Source organism: Bos indicus x Bos taurus, chromosome 26 (genome assembly GCF_003369695.1).
Source record: "Bos indicus x Bos taurus breed Angus x Brahman F1 hybrid chromosome 26, Bos_hybrid_MaternalHap_v2.0, whole genome shotgun sequence".
NCBI classification, from domain to species: domain Eukaryota; kingdom Metazoa; phylum Chordata; class Mammalia; order Artiodactyla; family Bovidae; genus Bos; species Bos indicus x Bos taurus.
Genome location: NC_040101.1, coordinates 32,411,742 through 32,429,728, shown reverse-complemented (window position 1 = coordinate 32,429,728; position 17,987 = coordinate 32,411,742). Strand labels below are relative to the sequence as shown.

Sequence of the window (17,987 nt, the reverse complement as noted above, 5' to 3'; positions counted from 1 at the left end):
AAAGCAATTTGCCAAGTAATGGTCTATGATCCTGTTTTTATTTTTTTAAAGGAAAACAAATGATATTCCTGAATATATATTTGTGCAAACTTATTCTTGAGTTTTGGGAAAAGCCGGGAAGGCCACACCCTGAGCTGTTCACACTGGCTGCCTTTTTTGGGGAATGTCTGTATTGTTTGGCTTATTGCAACAAGAATTGCTTCTGCAGTTTGAAAGGAAAAAATCCAATAAGGTGTATATTTTTTAAGGAAAAAAAGAAAGAAAGCCAGCTCTATGTTAGGGTTTGAAGTGCCAAAGATCGATGTGGACATGTCACCAAGTTCAATCTTAAGATGTTTTGAACAAACCACCCCCAACCAATGAGTTTCAAATAAAGCCCTGAAAGCCTTCCCTCTGCCCCATCCCCACCCCAAGTTCAGGGGGAGAAATAGCTTGACCACGACCAGGATGTGGGTTCTAGTCCCAGCTTGGCTTTTTTGACCTCGGGCAATTCATGTTACCTGGTTAGCCTCAGTATTCTCATCTATAAAATGCAGATAATGTGCCCTGCCTTTTCTCTTTCAGGCCTTTTGAGAGGATCAAATGAGGTGAGAAAACTTAGAGGACCAAATGATGTGAAAGGTCTCTGTGAGCCCTACAGCCTTGCTACTCAGTCAGGTCCGTGGACCAGCTGCTGGTGTGCCACCTGTGAGCTCGTCAGAGATGCAAAATCTCAGGTGCCTACTCACCCGACCAGGACCTGCATTCTAACAGGATCCTGGGGGGTTTACCTGCATGGAAAAGTCTGGAAAGTACTGCTCTGAAGAGCTGTTCAGTACAATAACAGCAGTTTACTAGGGCACTCAGAAGAATGTGATTTTTAAAAATAAATAAATGAGAGCTCAGTAGACCTGAGTGATGCTGAGCCAAGCTCCCTCATTAGCCCACCTCCAGACAAGGCAGAGGTTTCTACTATGGATAATGTGAAGAACTGACTCGTTTGAAAAGACCCTGATGCTAGGAAAGATTGAAGGTGGGAGGAGAAGGGGACGACAGAGGATGAGATGGTTGGATGGCATCACCGACTTGATGGGCATGAGTTTGAGTAAGCTCCAGGAGTTGGTGATGGCCAGGGAAGCCTGGCATGCTGCAGTCCATGAGGCCGCAAAGAGTTGGACACGACTGAGTGATTAAACTGAACTGAATTTGGGATGGAGGTTTTCTTGGTCCCCAGGCCCTTTTCTTCTCTGAGATTTCTCCTTGGAGGAAATCATGGGACCTTTCTCACCTGTGGAGCCTGCCCACCAGGGGCCAGCTTTGGGGGCAGGGGAACAGACTGGGGCAAAGGGCATTGCTATGGGGGTCCTTGTGGGGCTCCTTGTTAACACATTCTGGGCCCTGTGTCTCCCGATTCCCCCCAGGGAATCTAATTAACTCTCAAGGTGAGCCCAAGCCTCATGAAAACAGAGCCCCTGAATCCACAATGCTTCCAGGGAGTGTCATCCAAGTTGCACAGGCCAGGCATTTTCATTAGGAGAGCCATGCATGGGGCTTTCAGATGCTTTTCTTTTCCTAAGTCAGCAGGGAGGGTGCCGGGCTACTATACTACCTGGGCACCTCTTCTGCCCATTCAAGGAGTTGCCGCTAAGTGGTTGCTGGTCCTGCCCTTGTCTTGCCAGACTCCAGGCCAGGAGCAGGCTTCGGTGAGAAATCCTCCATTTTGTCTGGACCCCCAACAATTCCAGGTGGGACTCGAGGACTTGCTGCCCTGCAACTCCATCCTTCTTCCCCCGCTCCAGCATCCTCCAATTTCCTCTCTGCCTCTGACTCCCAAGCTGTGACACATTCCCTTCATTTTCTCCAAAGCAGGTTATTTCCCTCTTGGACAAATTTCTAAATCTTTCTAATTAACTAATTGGGTTGGGTTGAAGCCTTGCACCATTTGTAACCTGTAATTACTAGAAAATTGCCATGGTAACCACACTACTAATTAGTGACAATTTATTGCCATGGCAACTGGACCATAACAGAGATGTTACCCACAACTCCTTCTTGGCAAGTTCACCACACAGTTGGGGAGCAGGTGAGTCGACAGTCAGGGAGCTAGCCTCCTGGGCACCAGCTGTAGCAGACTCAGGATGGAGGGTCTAAGGGGATCTGAAGCAGGGGCAGCCAGGTACCTGCACCCCTCTCTGAGGCCAAAAGGGGAACACTACTCCCAGGTCCATCGTGTAAGGGCTCTTCAGACCAATAAAATCCATTCATCTTAAGTGCAGCCTGACCATCCCACTCCATGCCCGGTCAATGACAGAGGCCCGTTATCTAGGAAGGATCTTTTGCCTAGACCTTGCCCTCTCCCGTAGCTCTTTTCCTGACTTCGCCCTGTCTTCTGTCATACCCACCCTGTTTCATGGCCTCTGAGGTTTAGCACACACCCTATGGGACAACCCCAGGGCAGTTAGGAACATCTTTATTCAGCCTTGGAAAATGATGTCCCAATAGGGAGTTAAACTCCACTTTACATCAATTAATTCCTTTATACTTGAGGCCAGAATATTCTCCTGGGGGCACGCAGCTCCGCAGTTGGGGCTAGAGAGGCGCACTGGTGGTGGGAAAGATGGGGGGGTGGTCAGGAAGTTCGAGTTGTGTGGCCTTGGGCACGTCACCGAGCCTTTCCAGGCATCTGGTTTCTCACCTATAACTCGAGACTGATAATAATAACCCCTTCTTGGGCTGTCATAATTATTAAATGAGCTGGTATTTGGAAGGTACCTTGGAAAAACGTCAAGTGCCACAGACTCATTAGTGCCAGTATTTCCCACCTGCTGGGAGAATAATATCACTTTATTTTGCTAATACTCTCAAGCTTCAAAGACCTCCTTGTTCTGCTGCTGAGTATGAATGCGGCTCCCTCCGCACCCCTCCCTGAAGGCTTTTCACTCTGCCCACCAGACTGGGTGGGAGAGAGGGTCATGGGGAAAATGCTTTCCTGTGGACCCCTCTTTCTCCGGTCGGTTCCTGGCACCCCTTGATGACCAGCTCCATGGCTCTGAGCCCAGGGGGCAAGCCTTGCTCACTCTTAAGAACTGCACCCCTAAACCTCTGGGGAGGGAGATGCAGACCCAAATCCAATTTAGGTGCAGAGGGAATCAGAGGATGAGATGGCTGGATGGCATCACCACCTCAATGGACGTGAACTTGGGCAAATTCTAGAAGATGGTGAGGGACAGGGAGGTCTGGCATACTCCAGTCCACGGGGTCGCAAAAAGTTGGACAAGACTGGGTGACTGAACAACAACAATCCATCTCTCAAACCACATGAGGGCAGCCCTCATGGTTGAGGGTGGGGAAGGGAAAGAGTGTTGTAGGAAGTTGGGGGCATGCTGCTGCACCACCCCAAACAGTACAGCAGAGGGGCTGGGATGAAGAGGCGGGGGATTCACTGTGCTAAGGAAGAGCCTCCAGGGACTGCCTAGAGTGGCAAGAACTTGGGGAGTGTGCCCTCCAGGCATTGGTCTCCCTCCCTGTGAAATGGTGTGGGGGTGGGGTGAGAAGGTCTCCAAGGCTCCTTCCAGCTCTACTTTTCAGGGCATCCTCCAAGCTGGACCTCAGGATAAGTGTGGCTGGGAGTGGATTCCTGGGCCCATTCACAGTCCGCACCATGGAGGCTCTGCAGTGAGGCTGTTAGACAAGGAACTTGGGACCTGTGGGATTATTCTGCTGATTAATGATTCCAGTGGATGCTAAGGACTGCAGGCTGCCAAGAACGTCCAAGATATTAAGAGTAGCAAAGCAGTGGCATGAAGGGGTGGAGGAATGAACAGTGTGTGTGTGTGTGTGTGTGTGTGTGTGTGTTGGAGAAGGGGGTGTGAGACGGGCAGGATGGTAACAGCCCACATTTCCTGAAGCTTCTAACACAATAATACGGTGTTGGTGCTGGTATTGCTGCCCCCGACCCTGTGAGAGCCGTCCAGGCGCTGGGAATGGTTCCAAGCGTGCAAGGATGGAGGGTGTTAGACAAGGATATTCCCACTCGTCTCTAATCCCTCCAGCCTGTCCCTGCAGAAGATTGAGGGGGTGGGGGGGGTGCGGGAGGACAACCCCCATCACTTGTCTGCTGGGTGGGGATTTCCAAACCTTGGGCGCCTGGTGGGTGCAGGAGCGAAGTCCTTCTCTATGTGCTCCCCTGCCCTGCCCCCAGGCAGGGCTGGAAGAAGCTATTTCATAAGAGAGGGCTGGAAAAGGAGGGGCAGGAAGAGATGCTCTGTGGTTCAGTCCCGTGTCCTAGGTTTTGTGTGATTCACCTCACCTCACCATTTTCTAGGTGAGGAAACCAAAGCTCACAGAGGCGTAATCTCAGGTAGGGGGCAATGGATCATAGCTGAAACCCATGCCCAAGTGACTCCAGAGCCACTCTCTCCCCACAGGGTGCTCTCAAACACTTCTACTCGAGTTCCCTCTCCCTAGAAGAGGGGTCTGTACTCTTGATAAGGCCCCAGAATGGCCAGCCATAATACGCTCGACATTAAAATAAAACTCAGTTGTTTTCGCTGAAGAAAATGCATACCAAGATTGCATTTGCATTCTGTAATACATCTGTGCTTGCTTTAAATAAAAAACGATGTCCCTTCTTGTCAGTCATCTAATGCATCTGACACTGTGTGTTGACTGGGGCTTTGGGTACCCCCGGCAGGCCTGTGGTTGCACTCCCCGGGGGTCCCAGGCCCTGGCTGAGGAGTCTGTCGCTCTAGCCTTGCCTGTCCCCAGCTGACACATTTGGCTGCACACTCACTGAAAGGCTAGCACCCGCCTGGGAACCCGGGAGGCTCTGAGGTCCCCAGGCTACCGCCCCTTCTCTGGAGCTGGCTAGTGGGGATCCGCCAGAAGGCCTCAGCTGGGCTTTAGGCATCTCTGTCTCCTCCAATAATGACTTTCTATAAATCAGATCTGCCCGCTGCTTTGTTCTACACTGCTCCCAGCCAACAGCAAAACTCTCCACCCAACATTGTAAATCCACCTTCATTTTCTTTCCAAATTTCTTTTAAGGCTTCTTTAATCACCACCTTGCAGCCTGGACAGATGCTCCCTAAAAGGGTGAGGCCAAATCGCATAGGTCCTCAGAAAAAGTAGAGGCTGGGGAGAGGCAGGGTCCAGAGGGAAGAAGGGAAAAATAGATGGATTCCAGCGGGAATAGGGCTAAAATGCCCACACCGGTGCCCTGGAGGACACGCCGGTGTAGACACATGGAGAATACCTCCAGGGCAGGGGCCGGTCCTGCTTGCTTTGTGCTTCCCTCTGTGTTCAGACAGTAGAGAATTCACCTGCAGTGTGGGAGACCTGGGTTCGATCCATGGGTTGGGAAGATCCACTGGAGGAAGGCATGGCAACCACTCCAGTATTCTTGCCTGGAGAATCCCCATGGAGAGAGAAGCCTGGGGGGCTACAGCCCATGGGGTCCCAAAGCATCAGATACAACTAAGCAACAAAGCACGTGGCTGTGCTCCCTACACTCAGGAAATGACCAGCATCCCTCTGTCAGAACCTCAGAGCAGGGTGCGGATGTCCAATACACTTGTGTGTACTGTCTGTGTGCCAGGCCCTGTGCCAGGCATGCCCTATGTTTACCTCTTTTAATATTCCCATTTTGCAGGCAAGAAAACTGAGGCTCAGAGGGGTTAATAAGTTGCTCTCTATTGCCTGGGCAGGAGGACGTGGTGGAAGCAAAATCTGCACCCAGCACTCTGGCTCCAGATCCTGGCTACGTAGCAGCTCTGCTAGAGGGCTAATTTAAGGTGCTCAGAGAGGCGTGGGGACATGTCTGAGATCACTGGGGGGCCATAGAGGCGGCTGCAAAACTCTTGGTCCCCTCGAGTTCCTGACAGGCTCTCGGCCATGGGGAGAACTAGTTCTTAGGATTCCCATGCAGGGCAGTTCAGGCTATAAGAGGCTGCGGGCAGCTGGGGAAGCCGGGGCTAGGAGAACCAGGAACCACCAGGGAGTGATCTTCCCGCTGCTCAACTCTGCATGCGAGGCTCGGGCTGCGCCGCCTCCAGGGACCCTCGAGTCCCCCGAGAGCGGGCGCGCTGGCCGCTAGATGGCACTGTGACCCAGCAGAGCGGCGGCCGGCCGCGGAGTCGGGCGTCTAGAGAGGATGCCTCCCCTCCCCCTCCCGCGGAGCCCGACAGCCGGGTGTGGGCTTCGCCATTGCCCGCCCTGCAGCCCGGGATGCTCGGGCCAACTCCCCTGCTTCCCTGAGTAGACCAGGCCAGGCAGCTGTTTCAATCAGAAAAACCGGGAGTCGCAATTAAAGTCCAGAGGGCCAATCCCTGGGGCTGCGTTTCTGGTGGGTGCACCTCTTCCTTCTTCACCAGCCCCTCCTGTCTTGCATGCTGGAGCAGGATTCTCAAGCTGGAGGTCGTTTGAAAGGTCAGCTGATTCTGGTAGTTTAGGTATCAGCGGCTGGGGCTCTAAGTGCTAGTGTCTCTGTAAACCTCCTGTGTGACCTTGGGCAAGTCCTTTCTCCTCTCTGGACCTTGATCTGTTCTTTTGCAAACGGGTAGTTCTCTGTGGTCCATCGGGCAGATGGGTGTTGTGTGCCTTGGCTCCAGGGACATGCGGCTCTCTGACTGCACAGCTGACCGAGGCTTGCTTCCCTCCCAGCCTGTTCAGGCCCTGCTCCTCACTGTCTACATCTCTCCCAGGGCCCAGGGCACCCTCCTGGAGCTGAGCCTTGGCCATGTGTCAGAGCCTTGGCAATCAGGCTGGGCTCTGGTGGTGGCTGTTACCTTTGGGGTCCATTCCTGAGGGGGCATCTGGGCTAGTTTTCCAGCCAGATGTCCATGTGTTGTGAACAGAGTGACTATGGGGGCTGCAGGGTAGCGTTGGGGGTCTTGGCGGGCAGGGAAAGGGTGGGCTGGGGAAGGCGGGTAGACAGAATAGTAACTTGGTGGGCCAAATAGGTTCTTGTCAGCCAAATGGCTCTTGGAAATCTGCAGAGCTGCTCTAACGTGTCCTCTGGGCATGCCAGCTGCCCCGGCTTGCCTGCATGCTCCATAGAAACTGCTGTCCCTTCCTTGAGCTGTCTGGTCCTTCCAGCACAGCCTGGCACAGCTGCCCGGTGCCCCCATCCCCACCCGTGCTCCTCAGCTGTCTTGTCTTGGAGACACCCCTGGTTCTGCCAGCCTTCCTTCCCCACCCCTGGTTCTGCCAGCCCCCCTGCCAGCCTGCCGGCATGAACAATGTCCCCTCTTGCTCACACCCTGCTGCAACCTTATGAATTCTTTGATTCTGTGTACAGCCCTCGCTCCCAGACCTTGCTTGCCTTCCAGCTCATCATTTTCAAGCGCTTCATCTCCCCAGCCCACCCTCCTTCTGCAGATCAAGGCACTTAATTGCCAAGCCAGCCCAGTGCGCAAAACTGGGAACTATTCAGAAAAATTGACTGTACAAGTCGAGGCTGAAGCTCCTGCATGTTTATTCCTTTTCCCAGGAAAACATGGTTTACTGCTGACACTCAGCCTCTTTGCTGCTCGCTCCCATGCAGAGCTCTCGCACTCTTTGATGGGGCTTGAGCTGTGTAAACTATTTTATTGTCTAGTCATTTGTTCCCACAAACTTTGTCAGACAGGTTAACATCAATCTCCCCCTTTCACTGAGGTGGAGGGCTGGCTAGAGAAAGGCATCGTAAACTCAGGGGAGGCCGTGACAATCGTTTCTGGGGAGGACTTTGAGATTATGCCATTACCCAGGTGGCTGAAGGCAGGGGAGTGGCCCAAATGACCCATCAAGGATCCTTCCAGCCCCCAGATTTGGAACCAGGTAGGCTGCCACTTGGAATTCTGTAGTGCCAGTTGGGACGGACATATCAGGAAGGTCAACTGCTCAGAGAATTTCTACATTCAAGGTGCAGGTAGGGTGTCAATGAGGCCAGAGTACACGTGAGAAGTTGTGTACAGCTCTGGCTTCCTGATTTTTGGCATCCTAAACAGGAACTAGATTGCTCTGCCATCAGCAGTCTATTGGCAGATTATCAGAGTTTAGTCAGCAGCCGTGCTGGAATTAGAAAAACAGCCTTCCCTAGAAAGATCTCCCTGTCAGAGACTCTGACAATAGGTCCCCCATTCTGAAAGATGTGGGGGGAGTGTGCCTTAAAAAAAAAAAGTGCTGGAGAGGTTTGGGAATAAGAACACAATTCTTTGAGCTCAGTTTACTGAGACGGGACCCAGCTGAAGCTTAGGGATTTAGCACTCAATTCCTGGCTGCTTATGTGTAAGTAAATAATTTCATCTGCTGTTTGGCAATAAAAAATGCTTTAAATCTTGGCCTCTGTGATTTGTCAGTTTTCTCCTACAGAACCTGTTCACCCAATCACTTGGGTTACAGCAGAGAATGGGGCAAGGGGTTCCAAAGAGAGAAAGATGCGGTGATCTTCTGGGCTATGTCCGACGTCACCCACTGTGCCCGCCAAAGCCCACCCCACCAGATGTCCCATCATCTGGAGAGGCGGCCTTTGAGGAAGCCGTCTGTGGGTGGTGGGATAGAATAAAACCTTCACCTTCCCTCCCCAGGGCACAGACGCACCCTCTCCTGTGGGCTCTGATGAATTAGACTCAGCCTTGTGGGGCCTGAAGCCTAGACCTAGCCCCCAGCCCCTCCAGCTCATAGGTCCCCCTGTTCCACTCTGCCTACCTGTGTATTTGCTGACCCCAGCCTCAGCTGCCACGTCTCTGAGCGCCAGAATGCCCCGGGAGAGGTCACTGGCCTCGGGGTCCATTTCGATGAGGGCGTCAGGGCCCACGTTACCGTAGGCATAGTTGGCGATGTAGATGGAGTAGCGTCCGGAGCCCTGAGCAGGAAGGGAAGGAGGGTCAGTGAGCAGGACCATCTGGGGGCCCGGAAGCAGATCCCCCCTCCACTCACAGGACCATAGCTCTTTCTCGGGGTTCGGGCTCTGCTCCTGGGGTCTGGCTCTGCTCCTGGGGTCTGGCGTGCATGACCTTACACGACACGGCTCCAGAGGTGCTTTTTCACAGAGGCTACGAAGTGTGGGATGCCCCCAGAGTCCTACAGCACAGTGCTTCCCCTTCTCTCCTGTTCCAGAAGAACATCCCTCCTTCTCCCCCACAACCACCTTTTTATAGACAATTTTCTAATGTGCCTCCCTCCAGCTGAGCTCTCTCCAGCTGCCAGCCAGGGTAGCTGCTCAATAAATATTTGCTGATTGATTGATCTACCAATTCCCATTATTCTCAGTCTCTCTCCCATTCAAGCTTGCTCCAGCCAAGATGACAAGCAAATTCCTGAGCCATCTCCCTCCCCCATCCCCACCCCATACTTCTTCACTCCTTAATTTGGATGGCACAAGAGGTTCAGCCACATCAGGCTCCTCCTTCCCACTTCTACCCCTTGCTTTTCCTGTACCAGAAAGAAATTGTATATTGCTTCTGCCTTTATAACAGTGTCTCAAATATATATATATATATTTCCCCCTTTGCATCCAGGAGAAGCCCTGGGCACCAGTTCCTTGTTACTGTATTCATTCTCCTCTCTAGTCCAAAACACGGCTGATGAAAGATTCTTTCCTGCCTGTTATTATAATGGTGTTATTTCTTCAATGGATGCTTTCTTTCCCCCAAGAGATCCACACAATTTCTCAATCAGTTTTCTAGCTTTCCTCTTATCCCTTGCAGCGTTTCCCTCCAATTAATCAGACAGTACATATTTCTTGAGCTCCAACGATGTGCAAGGTCCTGGGTTATAAATGTACTTCAGACAAAGTCTTTGTCCTTAGGTTGCTTATAGTCTGGCTTTAAGGAAGCTGACAAGCTGCTGTATAGCACTGGGAACTATACTCAGTATTTTGTAATAGCCTGTAAGAGAAAAGAATCTAATATATATATATATGTATGTATGTAGGTATAGATGAATCACTTTGCTGTATCCTGAAACCAACACAACATTGTAAATCAACTATACTTCAATAAAAAATAAAATTAAAAACAACAACAACAAAGGAAGCCATGAGCACAAAACAACCTGGGAGAAATAGCTGAATTTAAGACAGCACGGCGCGCTCTGTCTCTGCCCTCTTTTCAGCCTTCTTTACTTTCTTTTATTTCTTCCCCAGTGGTCCCATGAGAGCCCTCTCTCACCTAACTGGTCACTTTATCCCTTTGGAACCATTTTCTTCGGGGAAGTTGATTAAGAGCCACCTGGGGCTAACAGGTAGGTGAAGCAAGGAAGGTGCTCAGGTTCTCCTGGGGGAATCAGACGTGTCAGCAATTACAGGTCTGATTAAGAGTGGGTACAGGGTTTCCCGGGTACACAGAAGAAGGGCTCCTAACCCAGAGGAAGGGCGCCTGGCCACAGAAAGTTCAGAAAAGGTTTTCTACGAGGAGTCTCGGCCGGGTGAAGTGGAGGGGAAAGAACCTTCCAGACAGAGATGAGACAAAGAGTGATGTATACCGTGTGTTGGGAAGCTGCAAACAGTTTGTTCAATGTTCCCGGAATATAAAACGCAAGGTGTGGCATGTCGGGGGAGGAAACTGGAGCTGTTCCAGTTTCCAGCTCCATAAAGACTTTTCTGCCTCTTCATTTCTGGTTCTCTGGGTCTCTAGCCTGCTACCTGAATGATGTTTAAAGCGGTGCGACTCAGACTTCAGTTTTGCGTGGGGATCATGTGGGGATCTCGTGAAAATGCAGATTCTGATTCGGCTACCTGAGTCTTGTTACTCAAGACCGTCCCTGGGCCAACAGCATCCGTGTCACCTGCAAGCATGTTAGAAATACGGACTCTCAGGCTCCAGCCCAGACCTGCCGAATCAGAATCTGCATTTCCACAAGATCCCCATATGATCCCTAAGCAAAACTGAAGTCTGAGTCGCACTGCTTTACAACATCATTTGTGGTTAGGGAGAACTTTGAAAGATTCTTGCCCATCCCAGGAGCTTGGTGTACGTGTGTGGAATGACTGGATGAAGAGCGAACGGATGGGGCCAAAGGGGAAAGTGCGCCTTTACCGTGACGCTGCCTGACCCTACCAGCTGTTAGCAATCGCATCGGCAAATGGGCAATTAAGCCCAAATGAACTGAAATGCACTCTGCTAGAAATCAGGATATTTATAAAATGTGGTTATACCTAGTTCCTTACATCAGTGTATTGGGTTGACAAAATAGAAAAATTGGAGATGTGTTACAGTTCTAGAAGACTGCAGAAAGTCACATGTGAACTTGACCACGGTAATTGTGGGTGGGGGAGCTGATTCCAGGGGAAGGAAGATGTTCCTGCAGCTTTGGGTCCAGGGCAGTGTTACCCATCCTTTAGTCTACCTCAGAATCAACTGGCAGCAGGCAGGGGCAGGGGGGTGGTGGTTGTGAAAGCAACCTGGATGCTGGGTCCTATCCCCAGAGTTTCTGATTCAGGAGGTCTGGAGGGCACCCTCAAATCCGCATTTCTAACAAGTTCCCAGGTAAAGCTGGTGCAGCTGTTTCAGGAACCGCACCCTGAAAACCACTGGTCTAGGGCTGTGAGTCTGGATCCCAGTCCAAGCTCTGCCCCTAACTGGCTCTACGTCCTTGGGCAGGTTCCTCACCCACTTTGGCTGCACCTCCTCATGTGTTACATGCGAATCGTAGCCCCCCCTGCTTCCTGGCAGGGTCGTTGAGAAGATGAAATGAGACAACGCATGTGAAAGGACTTTGAAAAGATAAAAATGCTATATAAACATGAGGCATAATCATTATCGATCAGGGAACGCTTCTTGTAAGAGATCGGCTTTGGGCTGGATCCAGAAAGGTGGATGAGTGATGAGGCAGCTGAAGACGAAGGGCAGCGGTGTTCCAGGTTAGGGGCAGAGAATGGATGAGGGCTGCGAGGGGAGAGGGAGAGAACAGCACACTGTAGGGGTTGAGACTTTTACCTGGCGCAAAGCTCCCAAGCTTAGCATACATCAGAGTCACCTTTGGGCCTAGTTGAAACCCAGGCTGCTGGGCCCCACCCCCAGTGGTTCTGATGGGTAGGTCTGGAGGGTGGGGCCTGAGAATCTGCATTTCTAACAACACTGATGCTGCTGGTCCAGAGACCACCAATCAGGTACACTAACAGGCCCCAGCTAGGGGCTGTGGGGCTGAGGGAGGAGTAGGTCAAAGGCTGTAACAGAACCTGTGGTTAGAAATGTGTATTTGGTACAGGTTTACCCAAAGGCAGGGTAGCAGGGAGGTAAAAAGGTGTCTGACTATTTTCAGCTAGGCAGGACTCAATTTCTGGCTTTGCCTGTCACTTGCTATATGGTAACAAGGTCAGTTGCTTAAGTGCCAGAAGCCTCAGTTTCCCTATCTGTAAAATGGGGATAATGACAGCATTTACCTCATTGGCTTTTTTGAAAATTCAGTAAGATGGTGAATGGGAATCACTTAGCACAGAGCTTGGCACGGGGTTAGTTTAATAAGCATAATAGCTATTATTATTAGTGTTCTGTTAATATTATATTCCTACTGTTACGATTGCTCTCGTGTTTTCCTGCACCACACTGCATCCCTGTCTCTCAGCTTCCACTCAGCCTTGACCTCTCCACGGTTCTCGGGCCTCGGGGGTTGCCAAGGTGGTGGCTGAACACAAACAGAAGCCCCTCTTCTGATGGCAGACAGACCGGTGCTTTCTAGTTTCCTGAGGCTGGGTCTGAGTAGGGAGTGAGCGAGCTGCTAAGTGCCTGCCTACTGTGCTTCATGCCAAAGTGTCTTTTTTCCCCCTTTTTTCTTTTTGCACTTCACATGGTGCCTCTGTCCTGTGGTTAAATGCGTGGGTGTGTAGGTGACCTTGTTAGGACAGAGTGCGTCTCTCTGTGATTAACCTTCAGACCCTCCTACCGGTGCTGAGACGGTTCCTGCCTTAGCTGGGTGTGGGGCACCCTGGTCCTGAAGGGGCTAAGGAGACTGGAAGCCAGGAGGAGATGGAAGAGGCCTCTCAGAGGCCAGGCCTGGTGCCCCTCCCCGCCCCCCAGATCCTCCCCACTCCCTGGGGCTCTCATGGAGCCTCCTCCCCTTTCCTCCCACCAGGCGGGAGTCCAGGTGGCACAGATTCAGGTCAGGGCTAAATGTGGCTTCACAGCCCAGCTTGGCTGCTCTTCCTAGCACCAGCTTGTTAAGAAATAAATATTTATACCTGGCACCTGCCTTTTCCCAAGGCCTGGAGGCCCCTGCTGTGAAGATTCACTCTGAATCCCCAATCCCCTTGGTGCCATCTCAAATCCCAAATGAGTTGGCCCCCTCTCCCCAACTCCCACAATGGGGACCAGAGACGCTCCCCTGGAAGCTGGGCAGCAGCTGGGTCCCTGATTTAGTGATGATGTTTTGTAAAAGCCAAGGAGGGGCGGCAGGGGAGCAGGTGACAGGAGGGGATGAATCAGCGCCACGCCACGCTCTGGCTCTGGCTGGCTTGGCTGGGATGCCCGGGCGGGGCCCCCTCACAGGACGGATGGTTGCAGCTGCTGCTTCCCTCCTCACTTGGCCTTTCTCCCCGACACTTTGAGTTAGCAGTTGTATGCCGGGTGGACCAGCAGGGCAGGAAGGTATCGATGGTGCTTTGAATGGCACTGTACATTCAGGCAACCCTCCACTCACCCGCTCATGAGCCCCTTTGCTATGCCTTCATTTGTTCCATAAATATTTATGGGGGAGGGGGCCTGATGGCTCAGTGCCTGGCATATAGTTGGCACTTCATAAATGAGTTGAGTTGAATGAACGAACACAAGGTTACGAGCTGACTGATTCTGAGTCACATCTGAGCCACATCACCAATCCATTCTGGGTCCTCAGGCAGGCCCCTGCCCCACGCTGGGGCTCAGTGTCCTCTGTCCAGCAGACACAATGATGACAGCCCCTGGTTGCCGGGAGGGCCTCAGGGGAGAAAGGATGTGAAAGGATGTTAGCATCTACTTTGTGCAAGGCCCTGGGAGTGGCCTTGAGCTCTGCCCTTGGGAGCCGTGCTCTGTCTGGGGATGTCTGCTGGCGCTTCCTCCTGGCCATCACGCTGCCTCCCTTCTCCCCAGGCCCCCATGTTCCCCTGGACTCACCTTCCTGTCCACGCAGGCCACAGAGCGCCCGGCAAAGAGGCTGGCCACGCCACGGGCCACATTGACCTCGTCACTCAGGATGTCTTCCCAGCGGTTATTGCGGAACTTGAACAACTTGTCCGTGTACGTGGCCACCCCTGGAGACAGGAGGGAAGAGAAGGCTGGTGGTCGGTGGGGTGCCTGCCCCAGGTCTTGGGGCCACAGGTGGACGGGTCAGCTGCTGCACGGTGAACGCTCCTCACAGCCCTCAGGCAGTGGGGACCCCTCTCCTGGGGACACCCAGTTATTCTCAATTGAGGGAAGACACTGAAGCTTATGAAGATGGCCAGCCCAGGCCTCAGGAACTTCGGAAGAAGTGTGACCGCTAGTGTGTGTCAGAGCTGATCCTTAATAGCAGGATCTTATGGTCTGCACCACGCTTCTGCGGCACCAGGAGGGACATCCTGGGATCGCCAGTATTTCACATCCAGACTCAACCAAGAATGTCTCTTTCTCCAGGAGCTGCTCCCTGCATGCTCTGCTGAATCACAGAGCCTGATGTGGGTCTCAGAAGAAATGGTCCCCGTCAGTGGGTGGGTCTCAAAGTCCAGATGGAGGGTGGGGCTGGGAGTTGAGCTCTGACAGGGGTATCACCAACAGCCCGAGAAACCTGGATGGCAGTGGGGTCAGCACTAATGGGGCAAGGGTTAGTGGAGAGGCAACGGGCTCAGACTGAGGGGAGCAGGTGATGCGGCAGCTAAAACTTGGGGTTTTGAGTAAATTGGCCTGAGTCTCAGGTTCGGTTCTACAGAGACTCTTTCAGGATTTAGTTGTTGACTGTGGGCAATTTGAGCCTCAGCTTCCTTATTTGGAAATGGGGATAACGATAATAACTACATTCCACTTTAACTCGAGGGATAAATGAGATAACTCAGGTCAGAGGCTGCGCACAGCGCCCCCCAGAGTTGGGGGTGGTCCTCGACAGAAATGATTGTTCTGGTTTCATAGACGGGAGACCCTCTGAGGTGCTTCAGGGACTTCAGCCCTGCACTGCAGGGGTGTGTTGAGAGTGTCTGAGTGTGTGAGAGAGTGTGTGAAAGTGTGTAGGAATAAGCAGGAGTGAGTGGGTGTATGAGAATAAGAGTGAGTAAAAATGAGTGAGTATAAGTGTGAGATTGAATGAGTGTGAGAATGCGCGTGACAGAGAAGGGGTGAGTGCATGAATGTGAGCATGTTCCGGTGAGGGCTGTTTTTGGAAGGGTCCTCAGGGGGCTCTGACTCAGGGGGACAAAGGCTGCCCTCTGAGTGGCCTCCCATGGGGCCCTCCTAAGACCACGGGGACCCACAGGGGAAGGTGCATTCTCTGTAGGGCCTGGACTTGACCTCAGGGACACTTGCTGGACTCTGGGAAGCTGGCCCGGGGACTGAGCCATGCCACCTGGCCTGACCCTTCTGGGCGTGCAAAGACCGGTTTCCATGAAGGGGAAGGCCCTTCCCGAGTGGAACGGGAGGCTGATCCAGGAGTCCTGCAGGTGTCTGTGGCTGGTGGGGGAGTGCCCACTGGGACTCCCAAGGGTCTGCACAGAGCTGTTGTGGCTGCTGGGGGCCCACTGGGGCTCCTGGGGGTCTGCCAGAGCTGCCGTGGCTGGGGGTGGGTGCTCACTGGGACTCCCGAGGACCCCGATCAGGACAGAAGCGCAGGTGTGGACTCTGCCCGAGCCCAAGTCTAGCTCTGACTCCCATTTGTCTAAGCCAGTTCTTTATCCTCTTAGGGCCTTGGTTTCTTCATCTGAGAGTTGGGGGTAACAGCTGGCCTCCCCACTCCCAGCATGGCTGTGGGAACTGCAGGGGAAAACTCTACGGCCCTTGGCTGCTCTGCACCACCTGGGTCTCTAGGCCCTTGTCACAATCCCTGGGGAACAGATATGTTTAGAAACTTAGATTATTTTCCCTTTCACATTTCAGAAAGGTAACACAATGCACACCCTATTTATTATATAACACCCCCAGCAGGAACCAGGGCAACACCCTGTAATTAAACACATTAATATTTCTGCAGTGAAATATATGAATATCACACCAAGTGGGATAAATAAAGCCCATAAATAGCTCACATCAGCTCAGGACAGGTTTTGCTATCAATTCACTTTCCCACAAACTTAAAAAAAGCACTTGAGGCTTTCAGAGTGTTCTGGGTTTCAGGACTGCGGGAGAGGAACTGTGGACTGTCATACTCACGGCTGCTCCCCAGGCAAGTGGCAGCCTTGTCATCGCCTTCTAATGCCTGGGGGCCTCCGAGGATGGTTCTGCAGCTTCCGGATGCCCAGCCTTCACAATAGCGAGCGACCCTTGCCCTTCTCTGTCAAACCAGGGCCTCTTTAGACTACACCTCAGCGTGTCTCAGAGAAGGCAATGGCACCCCACTCCAGTACTCTTGCCTGGAAAATCCCATGGACAGAGGAGCCTGGTAGGTTGCAGTCCATGGGGTCGCTAGGAGTCGGACACGACTGAAGCGACTTCACTTTCACTTTTCACTTTCATGCATTGGAGAAGGAAATGGCAACCCACTCCAGTGTTCTTGCCTGGAGAATCCCAGGGACGGGGGAGCCTGGTGGGCTGCTGTCTCTGGGGTCGCACAGAGTTGGACACGACTGAAGTGACTTAGCAGCAGCAGCAGCAGCTTGTCTAGTTCCCCCTGAAATTTGACCAAGGATTAAACTCAACCAAAGCTTGGGCTGGATGAGAAAGCAGCTTCAGCAGTGGGGGCTCTGCAGACCTCTGATGGGCGCCTCTGCGTACAGTAGGAAAATTTTCTCAAACCTCTGAGTCCCTGCCTTAGCTAGGCAAGAGGAAAAAAAACGAGCCCAGGGTGACTTGATCCTCCCTCTATTTGCCTAATTACCCCCGATTCTTCCTGCTCACATTTCCCAAAGTGTGCTTAGTGGAACCTGGTCTCTGTGAGCTGCCTGGAGAAAAGATTTCATGATTATCTGAGCTCAGGAAAGACTGAGCCTTTCATCCCCCACTTGGAGATTCTCAGTGGACATCAGTCTATCAAAACTTTGAAAAAAAAAAAAAAAAAACTTTGAAAAGTCTTGCAGTATATTACAGGCTTAATTTCATGTAAGCCAGCCTTTCCCAAACATACTCAGCCATGGCACCCCTTTTTGCAGCTCACCTCTTAGCATCCTGCAGAGCTAGCACTGTTCTGTGCAAATTGCTGCCCTAGGGTGTTGACATGGGGCCAGATTCTGGGCTTTGTGGCCAGAGGTGTTAGGGTGACACGTTAGCCTCTTCCCTTGTTCCAGTCTCCTAGCTTCTGAGCTGACCAGGGACGCCCCGAAGAATAAACTAATTAAGGTAAAATGTGCAACAGTGATGCAGAGCCTTGTAGATCATAAATGGGAACGGCAAAATCAATGGCAGGCCTTCTGCAGGCAGAGGCCTGGAGGCCTGGGCGACAGGAGGGATGGGAGCCTATGATTTAGGAAGAGCAAACGCTCTGGCAGCTGCAACCTGGGTAATTAGGTGTGTCAGGAAGACAGATAAACATCGAGCTGTGCGGGTCGATGGCACTGGCAATAAACACCCAGCACTGGCCCCTGGCCCATGTCAGCGAGTAATCCCACCTTCCTGCTCCTTGTAGCTGCACTCTGCCCTAGGGTCCCTCACTGAGTCAGGGGCAGCAGCTCGGGAAGGAGAAGGCAGAGGGCCTCTCCTGGGTCCTGGGGGGAGATTCCTAGAAAGCAGAGGCCTGGGAGAAACAGAGGGCGTTCAAGGGCAGGGTGGGGGGCTCTGGAGGTCACATCCCCTGTGAGGCACAATCCTACCCAGAATCTGGCATGTTGGCACTAAGGGAGCTTAGAAGGCCTCAGTGTGTGTGTGCTGTCACTTCAGTTGTGTCTGATTCTTTGGGACCCCATGGGCTGTAGCCTGCCAGGCTCCTCCATCCATGGGGAT

The 17,987-nt window shown here is 52.4% G+C and overlaps 1 protein-coding gene across 3 annotated transcripts in view; it reads right to left on the bottom strand.

The window, feature by feature from the left end:
* CRTAC1 (cartilage acidic protein 1) overlaps window positions 1–17,987 on the bottom strand; it is a 151,654-nt gene that overhangs the window by 28,855 nt on the left and 104,812 nt on the right. For all 3 annotated transcript variants that reach the window (XM_027528887.1, XM_027528890.1, XM_027528889.1), the window contains exons 4-5: window positions 14,049–14,185; window positions 8,668–8,824 (exon numbers count right to left, since the gene is read on the bottom strand). In XM_027528887.1, the coding sequence (XP_027384688.1) occupies window positions 8,668–8,824; window positions 14,049–14,185 (294 nt within the window). The remainder of the gene's footprint in view (window positions 1–8,667; window positions 8,825–14,048; window positions 14,186–17,987) is intronic.